Source organism: Gekko japonicus, unplaced genomic scaffold, assembly GCF_001447785.1.
Source record: "Gekko japonicus isolate JY-2015 unplaced genomic scaffold, Gekko_japonicus_V1.1 scaffold655, whole genome shotgun sequence".
Taxonomy (NCBI): Eukaryota; Metazoa; Chordata; class Lepidosauria; order Squamata; family Gekkonidae; genus Gekko; species Gekko japonicus.
In genome coordinates this window covers 606,761-624,598 of record NW_015163107.1, presented here as the reverse complement: position 1 = coordinate 624,598, position 17,838 = coordinate 606,761, and the positions used below count along the sequence as shown (strand labels likewise).

Here is a 17,838-nt window from a genome sequence, read left to right as displayed (position 1 = left end):
GTTTTTATTTAAGAAAGTTCCTAAGGTCAGCTTGCAGGTGCTCAGCAATACATTGCTTGAACACATATCACCAGGTTTCTTACGGTATTCTACTCTCATAATGAGCTTCTTCATCTTCATACAGAGATGTTTTCAGTTTCTTAGATCTCCTTGGACAAGTGAGGGGACGGGAGAAGAGTATGGTGGACAAACACACATACCACCATTGTGTAATTTTAAGATTGTGATTCTGAAACAGAGGATAGAAGAAAATGATTCCTCACAAAAGATGAGTGGAGAAATGTGTGACACGTCCCCATTTTGACTTTTTGCAGATATTTTCATGTTCTCAAAACATGGCCATTGCATATTCAGGACATGTAATCTCCAGGCAATTTTCACATTGCTATGGCTGCTGCATTTCCCAAATTGTTTTTCCATATACTTCTGCATTTGAGCATAGTTTGCTTAACTGGGCATTTTCCAGCAGCTGCCTGTCTGTTGTGCAGCAAAGTCAAAGCCCCCACCCCCTATTACATTTGTTTGCTGGTTGTTTAAATCTGTTGCTGGTTCAGGACACTTATCTGCAAGAACAAATGTATGACTTTAGCTCTGGGAGTAGAAAATCACAAGTGTTCATAACATGCCCAGATGAGTTCCTAAAAGGGCTACTAGAAAGGTTATCATTTTCCTTCATAAAAATGCCCTGATTTGTGAGAGTTTTGCTTTTGCTTTTGTTGTGAGATTGATTCACAGTTCTGTGAAGGAAAATTGCACAATCTGATGTAGTCAGTAGATGACTAAAGTGGTCAAATCTGTAAATGATGCTGAGTCAGTCAGCAGGAGTGGGTGAGTTTGTTAGAAGACTGCTTCTAATGATTCTAATATGACTTGTTCATATGAAGTATTACCTGTTCCTTCAAAACCTTTTGGAAGAGACACACCTTTGAGTCACACAGATGAGTAGGAGGGAGTTGACTGAATTGTAGTCATCGGTAAAATCCATCCATACAATTTATGTGGCCTGGGGTTTTAAAAATTATCTTCTACCGCACCGTTTCCCTCATTTTTAATTGTCTTGGTGCTCAAATGGCTCTGTTGATTTAGCTCCTAAGCCACTGCGTCCTGTACAGCCAGGCTACACTTAGCTGGTGACTTGAGAGCTTCTTTATCTTGGGACTGCAGCACCTTCGGACAAAACCAATTAGATAGAAACTGAGAGTGAAATAGCAAATGCCACGGAGGCTGCTGTGGGAAAATAAATATTAAATATGAAGAGAGTTGATGTTAACGTCGAAGGCGAATCTCATAGAATCAAGGCCCTGTAATCCCGGCTGCCGGGGAGGCTGAGGCCGGCTGATTGCGTGAGCTCAGGAGTTCTGGGCTGCAGCGAGCTATGCCGATCAGGTGTCCGCACTAAGTTCGGCATCACTGTGGAGTAATGGCTTAGGACAGGAATCACCAACTTCTTTGTTCCGGGGGCCACTACATGTTCCATATGCCAAAACAGTAGACCGGCCCTATCTTAAAGCTAGTATCACAGTATGGGGTTGCCATATGAAGAAAATGACCTGGAGAAAAATGTCCTGTCTCTTGAACAGAGGCTTGATGTGTGGAAATAGGCAGATGAAGCTTTTCATGACATGGAGGTCAATATCACTTGGGAAAAAGCATTCCATTAAATCTCTATTAAAGGGGCAGGGCATTTTTTCCTCTGGGCAGTTGGCACACCTAATCACATAGCAGGAAGGCCTTCAAACAGAGGTAATTTCGGGGGGGATCACGGGGGATCACAGTTCCCCCAGGTGAGGTATGGGGGGTGGGGCACATGACGAAACCCACCCCCTGTTTCCGGCCGCCTCGCTTCTGGCCCTCATTCAGCCAGGAGGAGGCAGGAGAAGAGGGAGGGTAAGTTGCTTCCTCCCTGCTTCTCCCCACCCCTGCCTGCCTGGGGCCAGGGAGGGCCTTCGCGGGGCTTCCTTGCACTCCCGCTGGCCTTGCAGGTCCACCGCCGGGCCCCTCATGGGGCTCGGCAGTGGAGCTGCAAGGCCACCGGCGGCGGCCGGGACCGTTGGGGGCGGGGTGTGTGGCCTTATGACACACTTCCGGTGATGTCAGGGGGTGTGGCCTTATGACACACTTCCGGTGATGTCAGGGGGTGTGGTATATGCTAATGAGTTATGCTAATGAGTTCCCCTAGCTCTTTTTCTACGAAACGACCCCTGCCTTCAAAGGTATGCTAGGAGCTAGTGATGTCATCCATTTGGGGACTGAGGAATGAATATGTTTCCTGCAATAGCTCTCTGAAGAGAAAGAGGCAGTGCTCCTTTACTTTTCCAGAATGTGAATGAGATGCTGCTGCAGCTCCTTCTTTGGGCAATGAGCACAGTTTGTCTTTTGCCTTACAAGTGAAAGTGAAAGCAAATTTTGTACCATACCTTGATGTAAAGCATGAAGGTGCTCCAGGGTCCAGATCCAGCCCATGAGCCACCAGTGGACCATTCCTGGTTTAGAAGTTAGATATCCACAGTGGTGTTACAAGCGTGCCAGACTTTTACCACAAAGGCCTTTACAGGTTCCTTACCCAGTATGGTTGCTGCTGCCTTTTTGATTTCTCTTATGCTGGTTCAAGTCAGAATGGCTGTCTCTGCAGTTGCTCTGCACTGTATCAAAGAAGAATTCTCTGCCTATGTGCTTCTGCTTCCTGGCAGGTATATAAACCACACGAGCAAGACCCAGGCCTCTTGGGAGGTCTGGCCTTTGCCAGTGTAAAAAAAAATCAGGAAGCTGAATCGTGGACAAAAATCTTCATACCTACTGATACCAGCAGGGGAGCAATCTTGTAAAGAGTGGCAGTTATCTTGAGAGAACTACATAAAAAGGAAGTCTCTTTTTAAATTGCTATGGCTTGTAAAAAAAGTGGCAAACTCTGAATCTTGAGTGGCAAGGCTAAAAAAGAAAGTGAGACACCCCCTTGAGAACATGTAAGAGGCTGTCTGGATTAAGTCTCTTGTGAATGGAATTGGATTTTATAGCATCATAAGGGACTCATTAGTAGGACTGAGACATTCTCATAACATTGAAGTCCATTCCACTTGTGGTGGGAGGAAGATGGACCTCATGAGACTAAAACAGCAAGGCATGGTACCATTTTCTCACTATCTCAGTTGTTCACAGTAGTTTGCAAGTGATGGCTGTTAATTTTTTCTTTTTTTGCACTAAGCCCCTTTTGCCCCCTTGCAGATGGCCCAGCTGCATATCCAGTCCTAGTGCAGAACACCAAACCGCTACTCACTGTCAGCTTCACGTCAGGGGATATTAGCTTAATGAACAACTACGACGACTTGTCTCCTACCATCATCCGCTCAGGGTTGAAAGGTAGGAAAGGGGATCGTCTTCCTGTCTGCCTCTACTGGGTGTTCCTTCTCTTTACATTTTGACTACCTTGACATGAATATTTCAGCACCTGCCTCTTGAAGCTCAGAGTACCTTCTACAAGGATTTCCATTAGCAGCAGTGACACCTACTGGTACAAAAACGCAAATTCTCAGCTGTGGTGTTCTTTTGAAATATACTGGTAGCAGCTAGTCTTATATGTACATTGACAAATGACAATCTCTAATCATTTCCCCAAAACATTCTCCTATTTTATATAATGGATAACTTAATTTCGCCTCATTTGTTCTGCCTTGCAAGGGCTTTATGAAGCTCTAAATAAACTGAAGCCAGAGGAATGACAGGTTCTAAACTTATTTTAGCTTGAAGATTTGTTTTCAACAGTTACAGTATGGCTGCAAGTATAAATTGTATTAATCAATAGATTGACCAACTAAAGCTTCAGTTAGTTGCTCAGTGGGGTCAGTTTTAATCAGTAAGAGCAACATTTTACGCAGTGGCCTTGCCAATAACAGCACACTTATTTATTTGTTAAGCCGCCCTGAGCCATTGGGTAGGGCGGGATAGAAATCGCAAAATAAATAAAGAAATAAAAAATAAAGGTTGAATGGCACATGCATGCTCGAAAACCGTCATGTGATGACTACACCTGCACTGTTTCCAAAGGTCTTCTAACATGGGGGGGCAGAGCAGGGGCCCAGGGTACTGCTGTAAGAGGGGAATAGTGGCAAAAATCCTTCCTATGGACTCATTCTGTTTGTGGTTCTGTAAAGTCAAGCACTAATAGTGCTATCATGTGCAGAGATTCTCCAGTGTACGTCCATTGAAATCAATGGGCTTTAGATGATGGTAAACTCTACACAGGGTGGCACTGTCAGTTGTTTTTTAATTAAAAGAGAACGTTTCTCAAAATAACGAGCTGAATGATCCAGCAAATTTCATTCAAATTTTGCTTCTGTACTGGGAATAGTTTGAGGTTGTCAGATGTAACCAGCTTCTTGCCCAAAATGATAAGCAAGAATCTTTTCTCAGGTTAGATATCTTACAGCACAGGAGTATTGTGTTTACCCTCAAAACACTGACGCAAAACAGAAGCACTCAGCATAAAGCATTTTGCACTCACACAAAACACTCATTGACTTAGGAGACAGAACGATTGTCCTTCCTGATGAATGTTTACCTAGAGCAGTGCTATGTGGGTGAGGCCTGAAAAAGGGAGGTTTTCCGTTGGTGGCAGTAAAGTTTTTCTTTGTGGTTTCAGATGTAGTGGCCCAATGGTGCACACAGGGAGACTTGCTGGCTGTGGCAGGCATGGAAAAACTAAGCCAACTAGCTGAACTTAGCGGTGCTTCCTTTCTGAAAAGTGCACTGGTCAAGTTCTACAATGTTCATGGAGAACATATCTACACCCTGGAGACACCTGTGCAGGTACAGTTTATTTTAAAGAGCGGTCATAGCCTTGCAGAAAAATACCCTCCAAAATGAAAAAGAGTTGCTCAGATACTCCAGTGTATCCAATGAGAGGCTTGCACAGTGTATCAGGCCATCATAAGTTTGTTGTAATGTATATTATTTTCTTTGCAGCTCTGCTGTCAGCAAATTGATTCTAATTCCTTATTATTAGTGATGTGAATGTTTAGTGAAAAGTGAAGAGTACTAGCAAAATTATGAAGGGGAAATATATCATTCCAATCCAGTTGTATAGTCTGAAGTGGCATTCTAGGAGGACTGTACCTCTTATCCTTGAGAAAGGATGTGTAGAGTATAGTCATTCAACCAGTGATTTCAGCACTATAGGAAAGGTCCTTGCTACATGACTGACTGAGAGGAAAACATCTTTGATCATACACTGTACCATGTTTCTCTCCCACAGCGTCCCATAATCTCAATCTGCTGGGGCCACAGGGACTCGCGTCTGCTCATGGCTTCTGGTCCTGCACTATACGTCGTCAGAGTGGAGCACAGAGTTTCCAGCTTACAGCTCCTGTGCCAGCAAACCATTGCTAGCTCCTTGCGGGATGACAAAGATATAAGTAAACTGACCCTGCCTCCCCGACTCTGCTCATACCTCACCACTGCCTTTACACCAACAATCAAGGTAAAAGATGTGTTTCAAGTTAACAAATGGTAAAGTGACTGTTTAATACCAATGAAATTTATCTTAAATGTATAAAGCAGTTTCCAGGTCCTTTGACATCATTTCCCTAGATACTGGTGTTAGCCAAATTGCCTCGAATCTTTATTTAATATGGGGAGTTATGAGCTTAAATCAGGCAATAGGCAAATATGGGGGCAAGCATCAATCTATACAGGGGTGCAGAGTCCTCCAGACCTACCAAATAGACGCTGAGACTAATGTCAGTATGAATTGAGTTGTTTACTGAAGTCCTGCTGCAGTCCTGAAATTTACTGCTGCAGTCCTGAAAAATTATCATTATCATAAAAAGTGTACAGCAATGTGCTGTTTGAAACAGAACTGATGTAACTTAAACAGTAGGGTTTGTTTTTTTAAATGTGTACAAGATTCAGAGTGACATTGGACTGCTTTTCATGGAGGAAGAACAGCTTAAATAACTCTCATTATTTCCTCCTATATTTAATGCAGCCTCCTATTCCAGACCCCAATAACATGAGAGATTTTGTTAGCTACCCAACATCCGGTAATGAAAGGCTTCACTGCACAATGAAGAGGACAGAAGATGATCCCGAGGTCGGAGGGCCTTGCTATACGCTGTATTTGGAGTACTTGGGGGGGTTGGTGCCTATTTTGAAAGGACGCCGAATTAGCAAACTACGGCCTGAGTTTGTCATCATGGATCCTAAGACAGATGGAAAAACAGGTACAAAGCTTTCAGGGGACAGCTGACATTCATTCAAGATGCCTATTTGAAGATGCCCAGTTCCAGACCTGGGTGCTCTGATTTAGAGATTCATAGACAGTATGTTGGTATCTCAATATGGATCTCTTGTCAAATCTTGTAGATTTTACTATAGGAAGCCAATCTTCATGTCTGAAGAATACCCATAGGTCAGCTCCGTATTGAAATAAAAGTGGAAGGGATCCTAGATCTGGGAGTTCCATGTGCACACTGGAGCTCCTGTGCTCAGCAGCACAAAAGAAGGGGCAAAAACCAACCTAAAACTGGAATTGGATCCCTAAAAGGTTGAGGGTACAAGCATATATAAAAAGGATTACACAAAATAGTTCTTTAATGATACAGTGCACTTAAATAAGTCATTAAAAACAAAATAGGTATTTGGCCCATACAGGTCACACACTGTGCAATACACATTACAAACAATGCAGTATAATATTGGTGCTACTGACTGGAAACTAAACTAATGAAATCGAACCAGATGCATTTCAGCCACAAAGGCCTTCTTCAGTGGTCTTAATTTAATACCACATACACACCACATGAAGAAATCTGTATTGCAGTTAACCTTTTAAGGTCATGTGGGTGCATTCCAAAATAATTCCTGTGGCACAAAACAACTCTGTGGGAGAAACTGGCAAATGCCTGCTACTTTAATTCCAGTTTAACATGGTCAATAGGAGGAAAAATAGCACTGCTATGGATGCCTATGTGGATCTTCCCATTTTTATAAGTACCAGGTCTAAATTCTCTGAACCCCTATCCACTGACTTATTCTGAGCACAGAAGCACTTAAATAGTTCATTAAAAACAAAATAGGTCTTTAGGCCGAACAGGTCACACACTGTGCAGTACGCATTACAAACAATGCAGTATAATATTGGTGCCACTGATTGGAAACAATAAATGAATGAAATTGGACCAGACATAGTTCTGCCACAAAGGCCTTCTTCAGTGGTCCCAATTTAATACCACATACAATTATTATTATTTTATTATTTTTTATTATTATTTTCAATTTGTATCCCACCTTGCTGGGCAAACTGGCTCAAGGCAGCAAAAAGACATTAAAATGTAACAAAACAATAAATACAATAAAATACACAAAAGCAACCTACATACCATCATAAAAGTGCTAGTAAGGACAGTACAGATGATGGTGGCATTCAGTATATGCTCCCATAGTGGAAGGCAATATCACAGGACCATGAGATGTTCCGGTGGCTCATTTGACAGTGGTGGCTCCTAATCGAAAGCCTGGTGGAAGAGCTCTGTTTTACAGGCCCTGCGGAACTGTAGGCGGTTCTGCAGGGCCCTGATATCATCCGGGAGCTCATTCCACCAGTGTGGAGCCGCCACTGAAATGGCCCTGGCTCTAGTAATGGCCAACCTGGCGGCTCTCGGACCAAGGAGAGTTAGGTGGTTCTGTGTCCCTGACCTCAGTGTTCTCTGGGGCACATATGGGGAACGGCGGTCCCTCAAGTAGACAGGCCCCCAACCATATAGGGCTTTAAAGGTCAAAACCAGCACCTTGAAACGAATCTGGTAAGCTATTGGCAGCCAGTGCAATGTCTTCAGCACAGGCTGGATGTGGTCTCATATATACAAACTATATGAAGGAATCTGTATAACAGATAACCTTTTAAGGTCATGTGGATACATTCCAACATAATTCCTGTGGCACAAAATAATGCTGTGGAAGTTATCACATTTGGCTACTGAAATGTATAGTCCCACCCAAGGGAATGTGAGATACTCATACTGATTACAGCAGTTCCTTCACCTACAGCATGCATATGTGTGCTGCAATGCTAAATTTATAAAGATCAGGAGCCAGATGTGATTCCCTTCTAGTTTTGAGTATATTATAATATTCTGATGTAAGAGGGAAAGGTTTCTAATTAGCTGTAGAGATTTCTCAGTCTCAGAGAGAGACCTGTCAGCTGATATAATTGAGCACCATTCGCTTGATTTCAGGCTATTGCTGATTCTGTTTTAGTTTTAAAGAATACCCAGTGCTCCTTGCTGCTGTTGTGTCTTGGCTGCTGCTTGTAGAATATCCTAGAGTTGATTGACAGTTGTAATTGGGATCTGGTTTCTGAAACAGTTCTTTAATTTTTTTTGTGGGGCCTGTTGACAGATGAAATCTATGGAAATAGTTTGATTTCCACCGTGATTGACAGCTGCAACTGCTCTGATTCCAGCGATATCGAACTGAGTGATGACTGGGCTGCGAAAAAGTCTCCCAAAATCACTAGAGCTAGCAAATCACCCAAACTTCCCAGGTAATCATTTTGGCCTTTTAAAAACCACATCTTCCTTTTCTTTGAATGTTTGTATTTTTGTTACGGCAAAAGGGCATCATATATAGTTAGAACAAAGTGGAGCATTTCTTACAATGCCCAGAGGAAACTGGCAGCTTGGGAATTTTAAATTTTTCACTGCAACGTATTGCCTGTAGAATTCTTCTCTGGAGATAGTACAGGAATAATGCAGACATAATCCCATTTTCAGTCAGCTGTGGAAATCAGGAAATTGAAACTGGGAAGGGCAGCCATGAAGGAGCTAGAAAAGATTCTTAAGTGTAAGTATGTGTTGCTGGAGACCAAGGCCAAGATCATTCATGCCATAGCATTCCCCATGACTATGTATGGGTATGAAAGTTGGCCAATGAAGAAAGCTGACAGGAAGAAAGTTGATTCATTCGAAGTGTTTGAGGAGAGTTTTACGGATACCATGGAGCATCAAAATGACAAATAAGTGGGTTCTAGATCAGATCAAGACAGAACTCTTCCTAGAAGCTAAAATGATTAAATTGAGGTTACCATACTTTGGTCACATCATAAGACAAGACTAGCTGGAAAAGACAATAATGCTAGGAATAGTTGAAGGTAGCAGGAAAAGAGGAAGACCCACTATGAGATTTTTAAAGTTTAAGTCCAGTGGCACCTTTAAGATCAACAAAGTTTTAATCTGGGTATAAGCTTTCATGTGCCTGCATATGTCTTAGAGTTCTTAAAGGTGCCACTGGACTCAGACTTTGTTCTGCTGTCTCAACATTTTCTAGTTATTGTGGATAACCACAAGAGCATACAGTAACTGTATAATTTTATATTTTTAATTTGCACGTCATTGAAAACTAAGGTGTGGTTTTACACATAGCTTGCATTTTGATTGCAGCAGTCCCTCTGTCGGGACTTTGTGTTGGATTGCATGGAGATCAGTTTAGTAGAAATTTCCCTTGTGTTGACTTGGTTGCTGGGGGTGGGTAGGGTTGCCAAGTGTACTTACCCTTGCCGCCGGGGGAGCCTTGCCGGGCTCCGGGAGCTCTCCCAGGACATGCGCGCGTGCACCACCAGCACATCACAGGTCTCACACAAACATTCTGGCCCACGCCCCCAACGTGACGCAGCTTCAGGGGACGGAGTTCCCCCTGGGGCCCAATTCTGCCGCGGCGGAAATCGGGCCTCCAAAACGGGAGTTTCCCCACCCCCCGCCCCCACTTGGCAGCCCTAGGGGTGGGTGGGTGTTGGTCTGACTTCCATAGTTGGGATCAGGAAGGAATTTTCCCTATTACAAAACTGATGGTGGTGCAGGGAGAACTTTGCTTGCCCTTTCTGCTTGGCTCTCTTGCTTGAGTTATTTGTCCTAAAAGCATTTTTCTGTTCTCTGGTTCTGGAATTCTATGACCTAGATTGTGTATGTCTAATTGTGTTTGGCTGGATTTTAATAGCCTTTTGATCTCTGGAGTCTATAAAGTAAGCAATGCTCCTCTGAAGTTCATAGATCTCGCCATGTGCATCATTTTAGAGAATTGTTGCCCAACTTCTTTCAGAATAGCTGATGTAACTGTTTAGCATAGTTTTAAGCCAGATACTCTGGTTTGCTGTATGGGCATAAACCTATTAGGACCTTCAGTTTATGAAACTTCAGATAAGCCAGCAAGAAAGACAAAATGCTTTGTTCTCCAATTATTAATATGTAACATTGCTTCCCTAGTTTGGAAATTCCATTAAACTCCATACATTAGATAAAGTATACCATTTAGAGGACAAGCACTAACCAGTTACTGAACTGAATTGTATGAATAACTGATAGCCAAAGCTGCTCTCAAACTATCGTGCCAAGTCTCTTTGACTAGTTTCCATCTTATCTGTTAAGAAGAATATAGATTTAACTTTTTTACAGTAGTGGAACCAATTTGAAAACTCCCTCACTACTTATAGTGCAAAAGGATCCTTCCTTTTGAAGGTCAAATTTGCAGTCCCAGTTCTGCGATTGGGACGTGGAAACCAGATGTCCACAGTACTCATTGGCTTTTGCCTTTAACATCACCAAGAAATGTCCTCCTTATTCACAATTTTGTATTTTTAATTGCTTTTTAAAATGTATAGGATAAACTGATAACCCATGAATGTTCATCTAGTGGAAAATATTTTTTTAAAGCAGAGATCCTGTCAGCAACATCAGGGGTAGACACATTTCAGTTGCAAAGCCAATCTGCCTGAATGATGCTGTTTGAGCTCTCATTTTATACTGTTGGTGTGTACCCTTTGCTAAATTAGAACCATAGAAACCATATGTTTTATTATTTTTCTCACCATCTGTCCAATTATATTCCAAATTATCTGTATAGGGGAATGGACAATGTCTCTTTGTGCTTGCCTTATCATTGTAATCTTTGTTTTCAATGCAGAATTAATATAGAAGCTCGCAAATCTCCCAAGTTGTCACGAGCTGCTCAGGAGATATCAAGATCTCCCAGGTTACCGATAAGGAAGCCTTCCATAGGTTCACCAAGTTTAATTCGTAGAGAGTTTCCCTTGGAAGATATCACTCAGGTACTTCATTGCTATCAGATGACCTACCAGCTTCAGTTTATAAAATGCCTCTTATAGAGCTAGAGCAGAACAAATTTCAGTTGTGGTAGATATAGTTCAGTACTGCAGTTTAGGAAGGTAGTTTCTATAAAGACTAAGATAATTAATAGATACCTGTTTTATAAGAGGTGAGCAGGGCCAATCATAGCCCATGTGCTGGATGTAGTCCTTGAATCATCTTTATCTGGTCCCTAATAGAATGATCACAAAGTAGTCAAAGTACAGTAAAAAACAATTGCTCACATTAGTTCATATACATTTTAGGGCATTCTGGCAAGAATAAGGACTGCTGCCAATCTATGTCTGAAGACATTTTGCAGGAAGTGTGTTACTTCCTCAAGCCTCTCCCAGTCAGTAACATCCTGTCTGAATGCATGTGCTCCATACCTATAAAATGCTTAATACTGGGTGATAACAACTTTATTATAAAACCAGGAGGTCAGATTATGTATCAGAACATCCTTTCTGGAGAACAGAGTGCTTCCTCTGAATACAGAAGTTGGCCAACTCTGATCAGAGCAAAGGCTGGTGCAGTGTTGCCTTTCAGTTTTCAAAATCAATGCATAAAAAACATGGAATGAGTTTGAACTGAATGTGGACATTATTTGTTGCTGAGAGCTGACGGGACATTCATGCAGTGTTTGGAATGCAGGTCTGCACACCTCATCATATTCAGTATTGTATTATGTTAAAAATTCTGTTAATTTGTATTATCATCGTTTGTATTGCTGGAACTGGCGACATTTGTTAGAAAACAAAAACTCCATCTAGTTGAGCAGTGGCAAAAACTAGGACACCCAAGGTGGCCTTGATGCTAGAAAGTGTACAAGAGTTTTAGCAGTCTTAGCTTGTTTGATCTCAGCCTGGATTGTAAGCACAAGTGAAGCCATAGGTAGATACATATTGAGCTAGCTGAACACACACATACATCTTTCTTAAGTTTCTCTATCTGTTGCTGTCAGTGTTTCTTAACAATCCAGAAGATACCCTGCCCAACTCACACTCAGCTGATAGTCATGCCCATTATTTTTATGTCAAATACCATGTTTCCATACAGGCCAGCACTTGCAGTCATGATAGGGTTCTGCAGAAAGGTTGTATTAACCAAAGAAGTTAAGCCATAGTGTAGCCTAATAGTTATGAGCTTGAGCTGCAAACCAGGAAGTTTCTGAGTCAAATCCCAACAGCTGCTGTGAACCCACGGGGGGGACCTACGGCAAGCCACTGTCTCTCAGTAGTGTCAGCTTCTTCACTGTATGGATAATAGTACTAACCAACTTTATGATGTTGATTCATAAAATCATATATTTGAGGCTCTTTGGATACTCTAAAATGCTCTAAATGTCTATTGTTTATTCTGTCTTCCTATTTTTCTTTGTTTACAGCACAATTACCTTGCTCAGGTCACATCAAATATCTGGGGAACCAAATTCAAAATTGTGGGCTTGGCTGCTTTTCTGCCAACAAATCTTGGCGCAGGTAAAAATTAAACCTAAAGATTCTTTTCATTTCAGTTCTTTCCTGACAAGAAGCAAACATGCAAACTTTTTCAACAGTAATAAAAATCTAAACTCTGCATTTGATTCCGATATGGAACAATACATCAAAAACTCTGTGGTTTAAAATGAAAGTTTCTAGCCCACATGATTGCCTGGAAAGTTTGCACTGGCAAGATCTACCGTATCCATCACCTAACTCCCATTTATTTATTTATTTATTTATTTATCTATCAATCAATCATATGGCAACTTGACTCCTATTGACATTCTTGATGGTAAAGGAGCTCCCAGAACCTTGATATATATGGTTAAATCAACATAACAAAACTTTCCCTGCTATTATTTTGTATGATGAGTTGTCTTGTGAATTTATTCCAAAGGTTCATTCAAATTAATGTAAAGGTTTTCCAGAATATGGTGTATCAGACCATTAACAGGATTGCTTCACCACATCAATAGTACAATAAACTCCTGATAGCTTCCCCATGTATAGAGATTATTACCTTTTGATTTCAGTAGAGCCTGGCATTGGTTATTCATTTTAGACACAATGGTTTGGGTTCACCTACTTTTTATTTCTGTAGATGCAAAGATTTCTGTCTGTGGAGCATGACATTCTCACTTTCCCCCTCTCAAGGCAATCAGATATGCCCCCCAAAGCGCTGTCCCCCAGGAACATAATTTCAGAGGGGCATTGTGGGCTGCCACAAGAAGGGGGAGGTGAGACAGTTGTGTTCCACAGAAAGAAATCCTGGTGCCTTTGGAAAAACTCCTATGGGTCCAATCCTGTAGTCCTTTCACAGAGATACTCAAATATTGTATTATTTATTGTTCTTGATGATGTTGTGAAGTGTCTTGTGCCCATGTGGGTTAGGGTTGTTGGATATAAATGTATTAAGTAAATACAGTTCCTAGGTAGTCTCCCATCCAAGCAGCTTCCAGAGCCAGGCTTGCTTAACTTCAACAGTGGATCGGCTTCATGTGCCTTCTGACCTGTCTGTCAGCATCATAACAATTTCCTAATAGCTTGAATCCATACACACACCAAACTGATTTGTCTCTGGAGGACAATCTGCCCAATTTGAAACAAAGCCAAACAAATCTTGAAGTACCTTGGTTTGCACATGTGCGCTGCACGTACTTGCAATAAAATACATGATTTGTGCATGAGTATTACATGTAGCCATTCAAATATTGCACACAGGTTACTGCATGGAAGTGCAGTCCATGTAGGGGGCTTTGTCATCTTTAAAATAGGCCTAATTGGTTGGTTCCTTTGGTAATGTTGGACCTTCTTTTATCTTTTCTGCATAATAAATATTGCCTCTCTTCCCTTTTTACAATCTTTTCTGTAGTTATCTATAAAACTAGCTTGCTACATCTCCAGCCCAGGCAGATGACTATATATCTTCCAGAAGTACGGAAGATTTCTATGGACTATATAAATCTGCCTGTTTTCAACCCCAATGTTTTCAGTGAAGATGAAGATGATCTTCCAGGTGAGGTTTAACTGATTATAGCCCTCTGGGTTATGCTAACCAGGTTTTCTCTTAGGCCAGGATCTAAAATCATGGGAATAAGACAACAGAGGAGGATGGTGTGAAGATGGGCAAAAACTTTGCAGAGGAGGCTGGCTCCTAATTTGCTAGCCGCATGTAGCAGGGGGCCGGAATTCTGTGTTCACCAGTCCACAGAACAAGATCAAAAGCTAAATAAATAGTATTGGCCTAAATAGGGGATCAACAGATTTCCAAAATACCTTAAAATGTATTTTGTATGCCATAGAGAATGAAAAAATGATTATATCTTTTGTGGTTGAAAACTATAATACTGTGTGTTTTTGTACTTATTATAGTGACTGGAGCATCTGGAGTTCCTGAGAACAACCCACCTTGCACCGTAAACATCCCAATTGCTCCTATTCACAGTTCTGCACAAGCAATGTCACCAACTCAGAGCATAGGGTTGGTTCAGTCTTTGTTGGCCAATCAGAACGTGCAGTTGGATGTCCTTGCCAATCAGACAACAGCAGTGGCAGCAGCAGAGCATGCAACAGAGAATGCAGTCCATTATCCAATTCCAAGCAGATACTCCAACCCAGGCCAAGTCATCTTTGGAGGAGTAGAAATGGGGCGTATGATTCAGGCACCCCCACCATTATCCCTGCCTCCTCAGGGTACCATCCAGATGGCAATAGTGGACCACAGAGATGGGGACAGAGAACACGAACACCTCCAGAAAGCAAAAATGTTGCGTCCAGTTCCACCGGTGTCTGAAGGAGAAGCTGCCATCTTCAGTACTGCTCAAGAAATTCAGATGAACAAAATGAACCCACCTCCACCATACCCTGGAACTATACCAGCAGCTCCTACCACAGCACCTCCTCCTCCTCCTATACCCCCACAGCCTCCCATAGACCTCTGTTTGAAAAAGGGAGATTTCCCCCTTTATTCAGCAGGGCATTATCAGCCCCCCCTTGGCTATGAGAGAATAACCACTTTCGATAGCAGTGGGAATGTTGAAGAGGTGTGCCGACCTCGGACACGGATACTGTGTGCCCAGAACTCATATACCCTGCAAGGGCCTGGTAGTTCTGCCACTTTAAGGATAACTTCATCAGAGAAGAAGATTCAGCAGCCCTGTACCAGTGCTACCCTGAACAGGCTCACAGTTCCACGCTACTCCATCCCAACAGGGGATCCACCACCTTATCCAGAAATTGCCGCCCAGCTAGCTCAAGGCCGTGGCATCACACAGAGGTTGGACAACAGCATCATCCATGCTACTCTGCGGAGGAACAGCAGAGAGGCAGCACTGAAGATGGCTCAACTGGTCGACAACCAAAGAGCCACTCTGCAGCTCCCACCAAAACTGAAGAGCAATGTTGTGGCAGCCCAGTACCAGCAGCGGGTGCCAACAGCACTCTACACCTGCAGTCAGTGCAGCAACAACAGCAATGTTGGCAGCAGCAGCAACACAAATACCGGAAGTGGGAATATCAGTAGTGCCAACACTAACAGCAGCACCTCCACCATCAGCAACTTGAGGCCAGACATTACAACAGGAAGCGGCTCTCAGCATAGCTCTGTCATTGCACACTCAGTCAGCACTTCGCCTTTGGCCTCTCAGTCCTCTTACAATTTGCTGAGCCCACCTGACAACTCTCGTGAACGGACAGATTATGTAAACTCTGCCTTCATGGAGGATGAGACTCTTTCTCAGCACTGCCCTGTGGAGAAATCAATACGCCACATCCCTATAGCCATGGCAGAGCCTGGCATTGGAGTAAAAAGACCACCCCCCTACCAATGGGAACCTATGATGACTGAGGAAATATGGGTTCCTCAGGAAAGGACAGCTCAGAGTACTTTGCCTAACCCTGTTAAACCTGCCCCTCTAGTCATTGGCCAAACTCAACACTTGGATATATCACGAGCACCATTTGTTTCACCCAAGTCTCCAACCAGTCCCACTGCCACTTTCCAGATGAGTTACGGGGTTGGAGCATCATACGTGGGGAGTTACAGTGTTCCTCCTCCACCCCCTCCTCTCCAGGGAATGCAGGTCCCCTGTTCTCCCAAAGAAGCTCTGGCCCCAACCCCGATTGCACAACAGGAGCCAACAGTTGTGCTTCAGCCAGGTTATCCTTCTAATCTGACTTATTGCTCCTTGCCCCCCATGTACCCCGGAAATAGCACTTGCTCGAGTTTACAGCTGCCACCGATGGCCTTGCATCCATGGAATTCCTACAGCACATGCCCACCTGCTGCACAGAGCACCCAAGGCACTCTGCCCCCCAAGTCACTACTGGTGGTGGAGAAACCTGTGATGTCCCCACCACCCACAGAGACTCAAGGTCATGTGGGTACGGATGTAATGGTGGAGACCACAGAGAACTTCCAAGAAGTACTTTCCCTGACAGAAAGCCCCATTCCTCAGCGGACAGACAAATTTGGGAAGAAGAATCGAAAGCGCTTAGATAGCCGAGCAGACGAAGGAAACATGCAGGCTATCACGGAGGGTAAAGTCAAAAAGGAGGCAAGGACAACACTGACTGACTTTAACACACTGATATCTAGCCCTAGACTGGGCAGGGAGAAGAAGAAAGTCAAAAGTCAGAAGGACCAGCTGAAGTCAAAAAAATTGAACAAGATGAATGAGTTTCAGGACAGCTCAGAGAGTGAGCCTGAGCTCTTTATTAGTGGGGATGAACTGATGAACCAGAGCCAGGGCAGTAAAAAGGGGTGGAAAACCAAAAGGAATTTGAGGACAGCCAGTGAATTGGATGAATTTAAGTGCCGGAAAGCAAATGAAAAGGAGGATGGACGGCTAGGAAACCAGGGCTTTGTGTATGTGATGGCCAATAAGCAGCCCTTGTGGAATGAGGCAACTCAAGTCTATCAGCTGGACTTTGGAGGACGAGTGACCCAAGAATCTGCAAAAAACTTTCAGATTGAGCTGGAAGGAAGACAGGTAGGACAACAAGTTGGAAATCCAAGACTCCTTGTATTGGAGGTGTGGGAACTATTCCCATTTTTCTCTCATGTGGGTCCAAAGCAGTTTCATGTGGTTTTTTCAACTGTTTTCCTATATACAGTCTTGCAGAGGGCTCTTTATCTGCCCTCTCTCATATGCAAAATCCCCCTCGGCTTTGATTAATTATAACATGATCACATTTACTCTGATTAAGAACACTCCTTCAGAATTCATGTTTAATCAGGGTTCTTCAGGGGGGCTTTGAAATGCTGCCTGGTTCTTATTCACAAGGGTTAGCAAAGGTCACATATGACAAACCAAGAGGAGGAGGAGGGAGGGAAAACAGATGGGATTTTGAGAGGCTAGAGGTGATTAGATAATGCATGCAGTCTCATAACTTGATCCATAACCCCACCACCCTAATATTCTTAGACATATGTTTTTTGCGTGATTATTTGTATATTGTTTGCATATCTTCTTTTATGTGCCACCTGCTGAACTACTGAGTGCAGTATATGTAGAGATTCCTTGTATGACATGCAGAATCACAGCACATGAAAGTGTATATGGTCCCAAAGGTATCCTTTTCCAGAAAACAAGGCTTGGATCTATTTCTTAACTTTTTTGACTTTTCCACCTCAGAGTAGATGTGGCAGATCATGGGAGTGTTTAATATCGCCATGTGTGTAGGCATATAAACCTATGCAAATATAGTAAATATGGAAACATGAA

At 42.8% G+C, this 17,838-nt stretch overlaps 1 protein-coding gene across 1 annotated transcript in view; it reads left to right on the top strand.

Moving 5' to 3' along the window:
* The window catches only part of TULP4 (tubby like protein 4), a 107,401-nt gene that overhangs the window by 87,059 nt on the left and 2,504 nt on the right, over positions 1 to 17,838 (top strand). Inside the window, exons 5-13 of the mRNA XM_015406797.1 lie at positions 3,223 to 3,357; positions 4,637 to 4,803; positions 5,249 to 5,473; positions 5,981 to 6,215; positions 8,392 to 8,536; positions 10,948 to 11,092; positions 12,517 to 12,610; positions 13,986 to 14,129; positions 14,486 to 17,103. Of these exons, the coding sequence (XP_015262283.1) occupies positions 3,223 to 3,357; positions 4,637 to 4,803; positions 5,249 to 5,473; positions 5,981 to 6,215; positions 8,392 to 8,536; positions 10,948 to 11,092; positions 12,517 to 12,610; positions 13,986 to 14,129; positions 14,486 to 17,103 (3,908 nt within the window). The remainder of the gene's footprint in view (positions 1 to 3,222; positions 3,358 to 4,636; positions 4,804 to 5,248; positions 5,474 to 5,980; positions 6,216 to 8,391; positions 8,537 to 10,947; positions 11,093 to 12,516; positions 12,611 to 13,985; positions 14,130 to 14,485; positions 17,104 to 17,838) is intronic.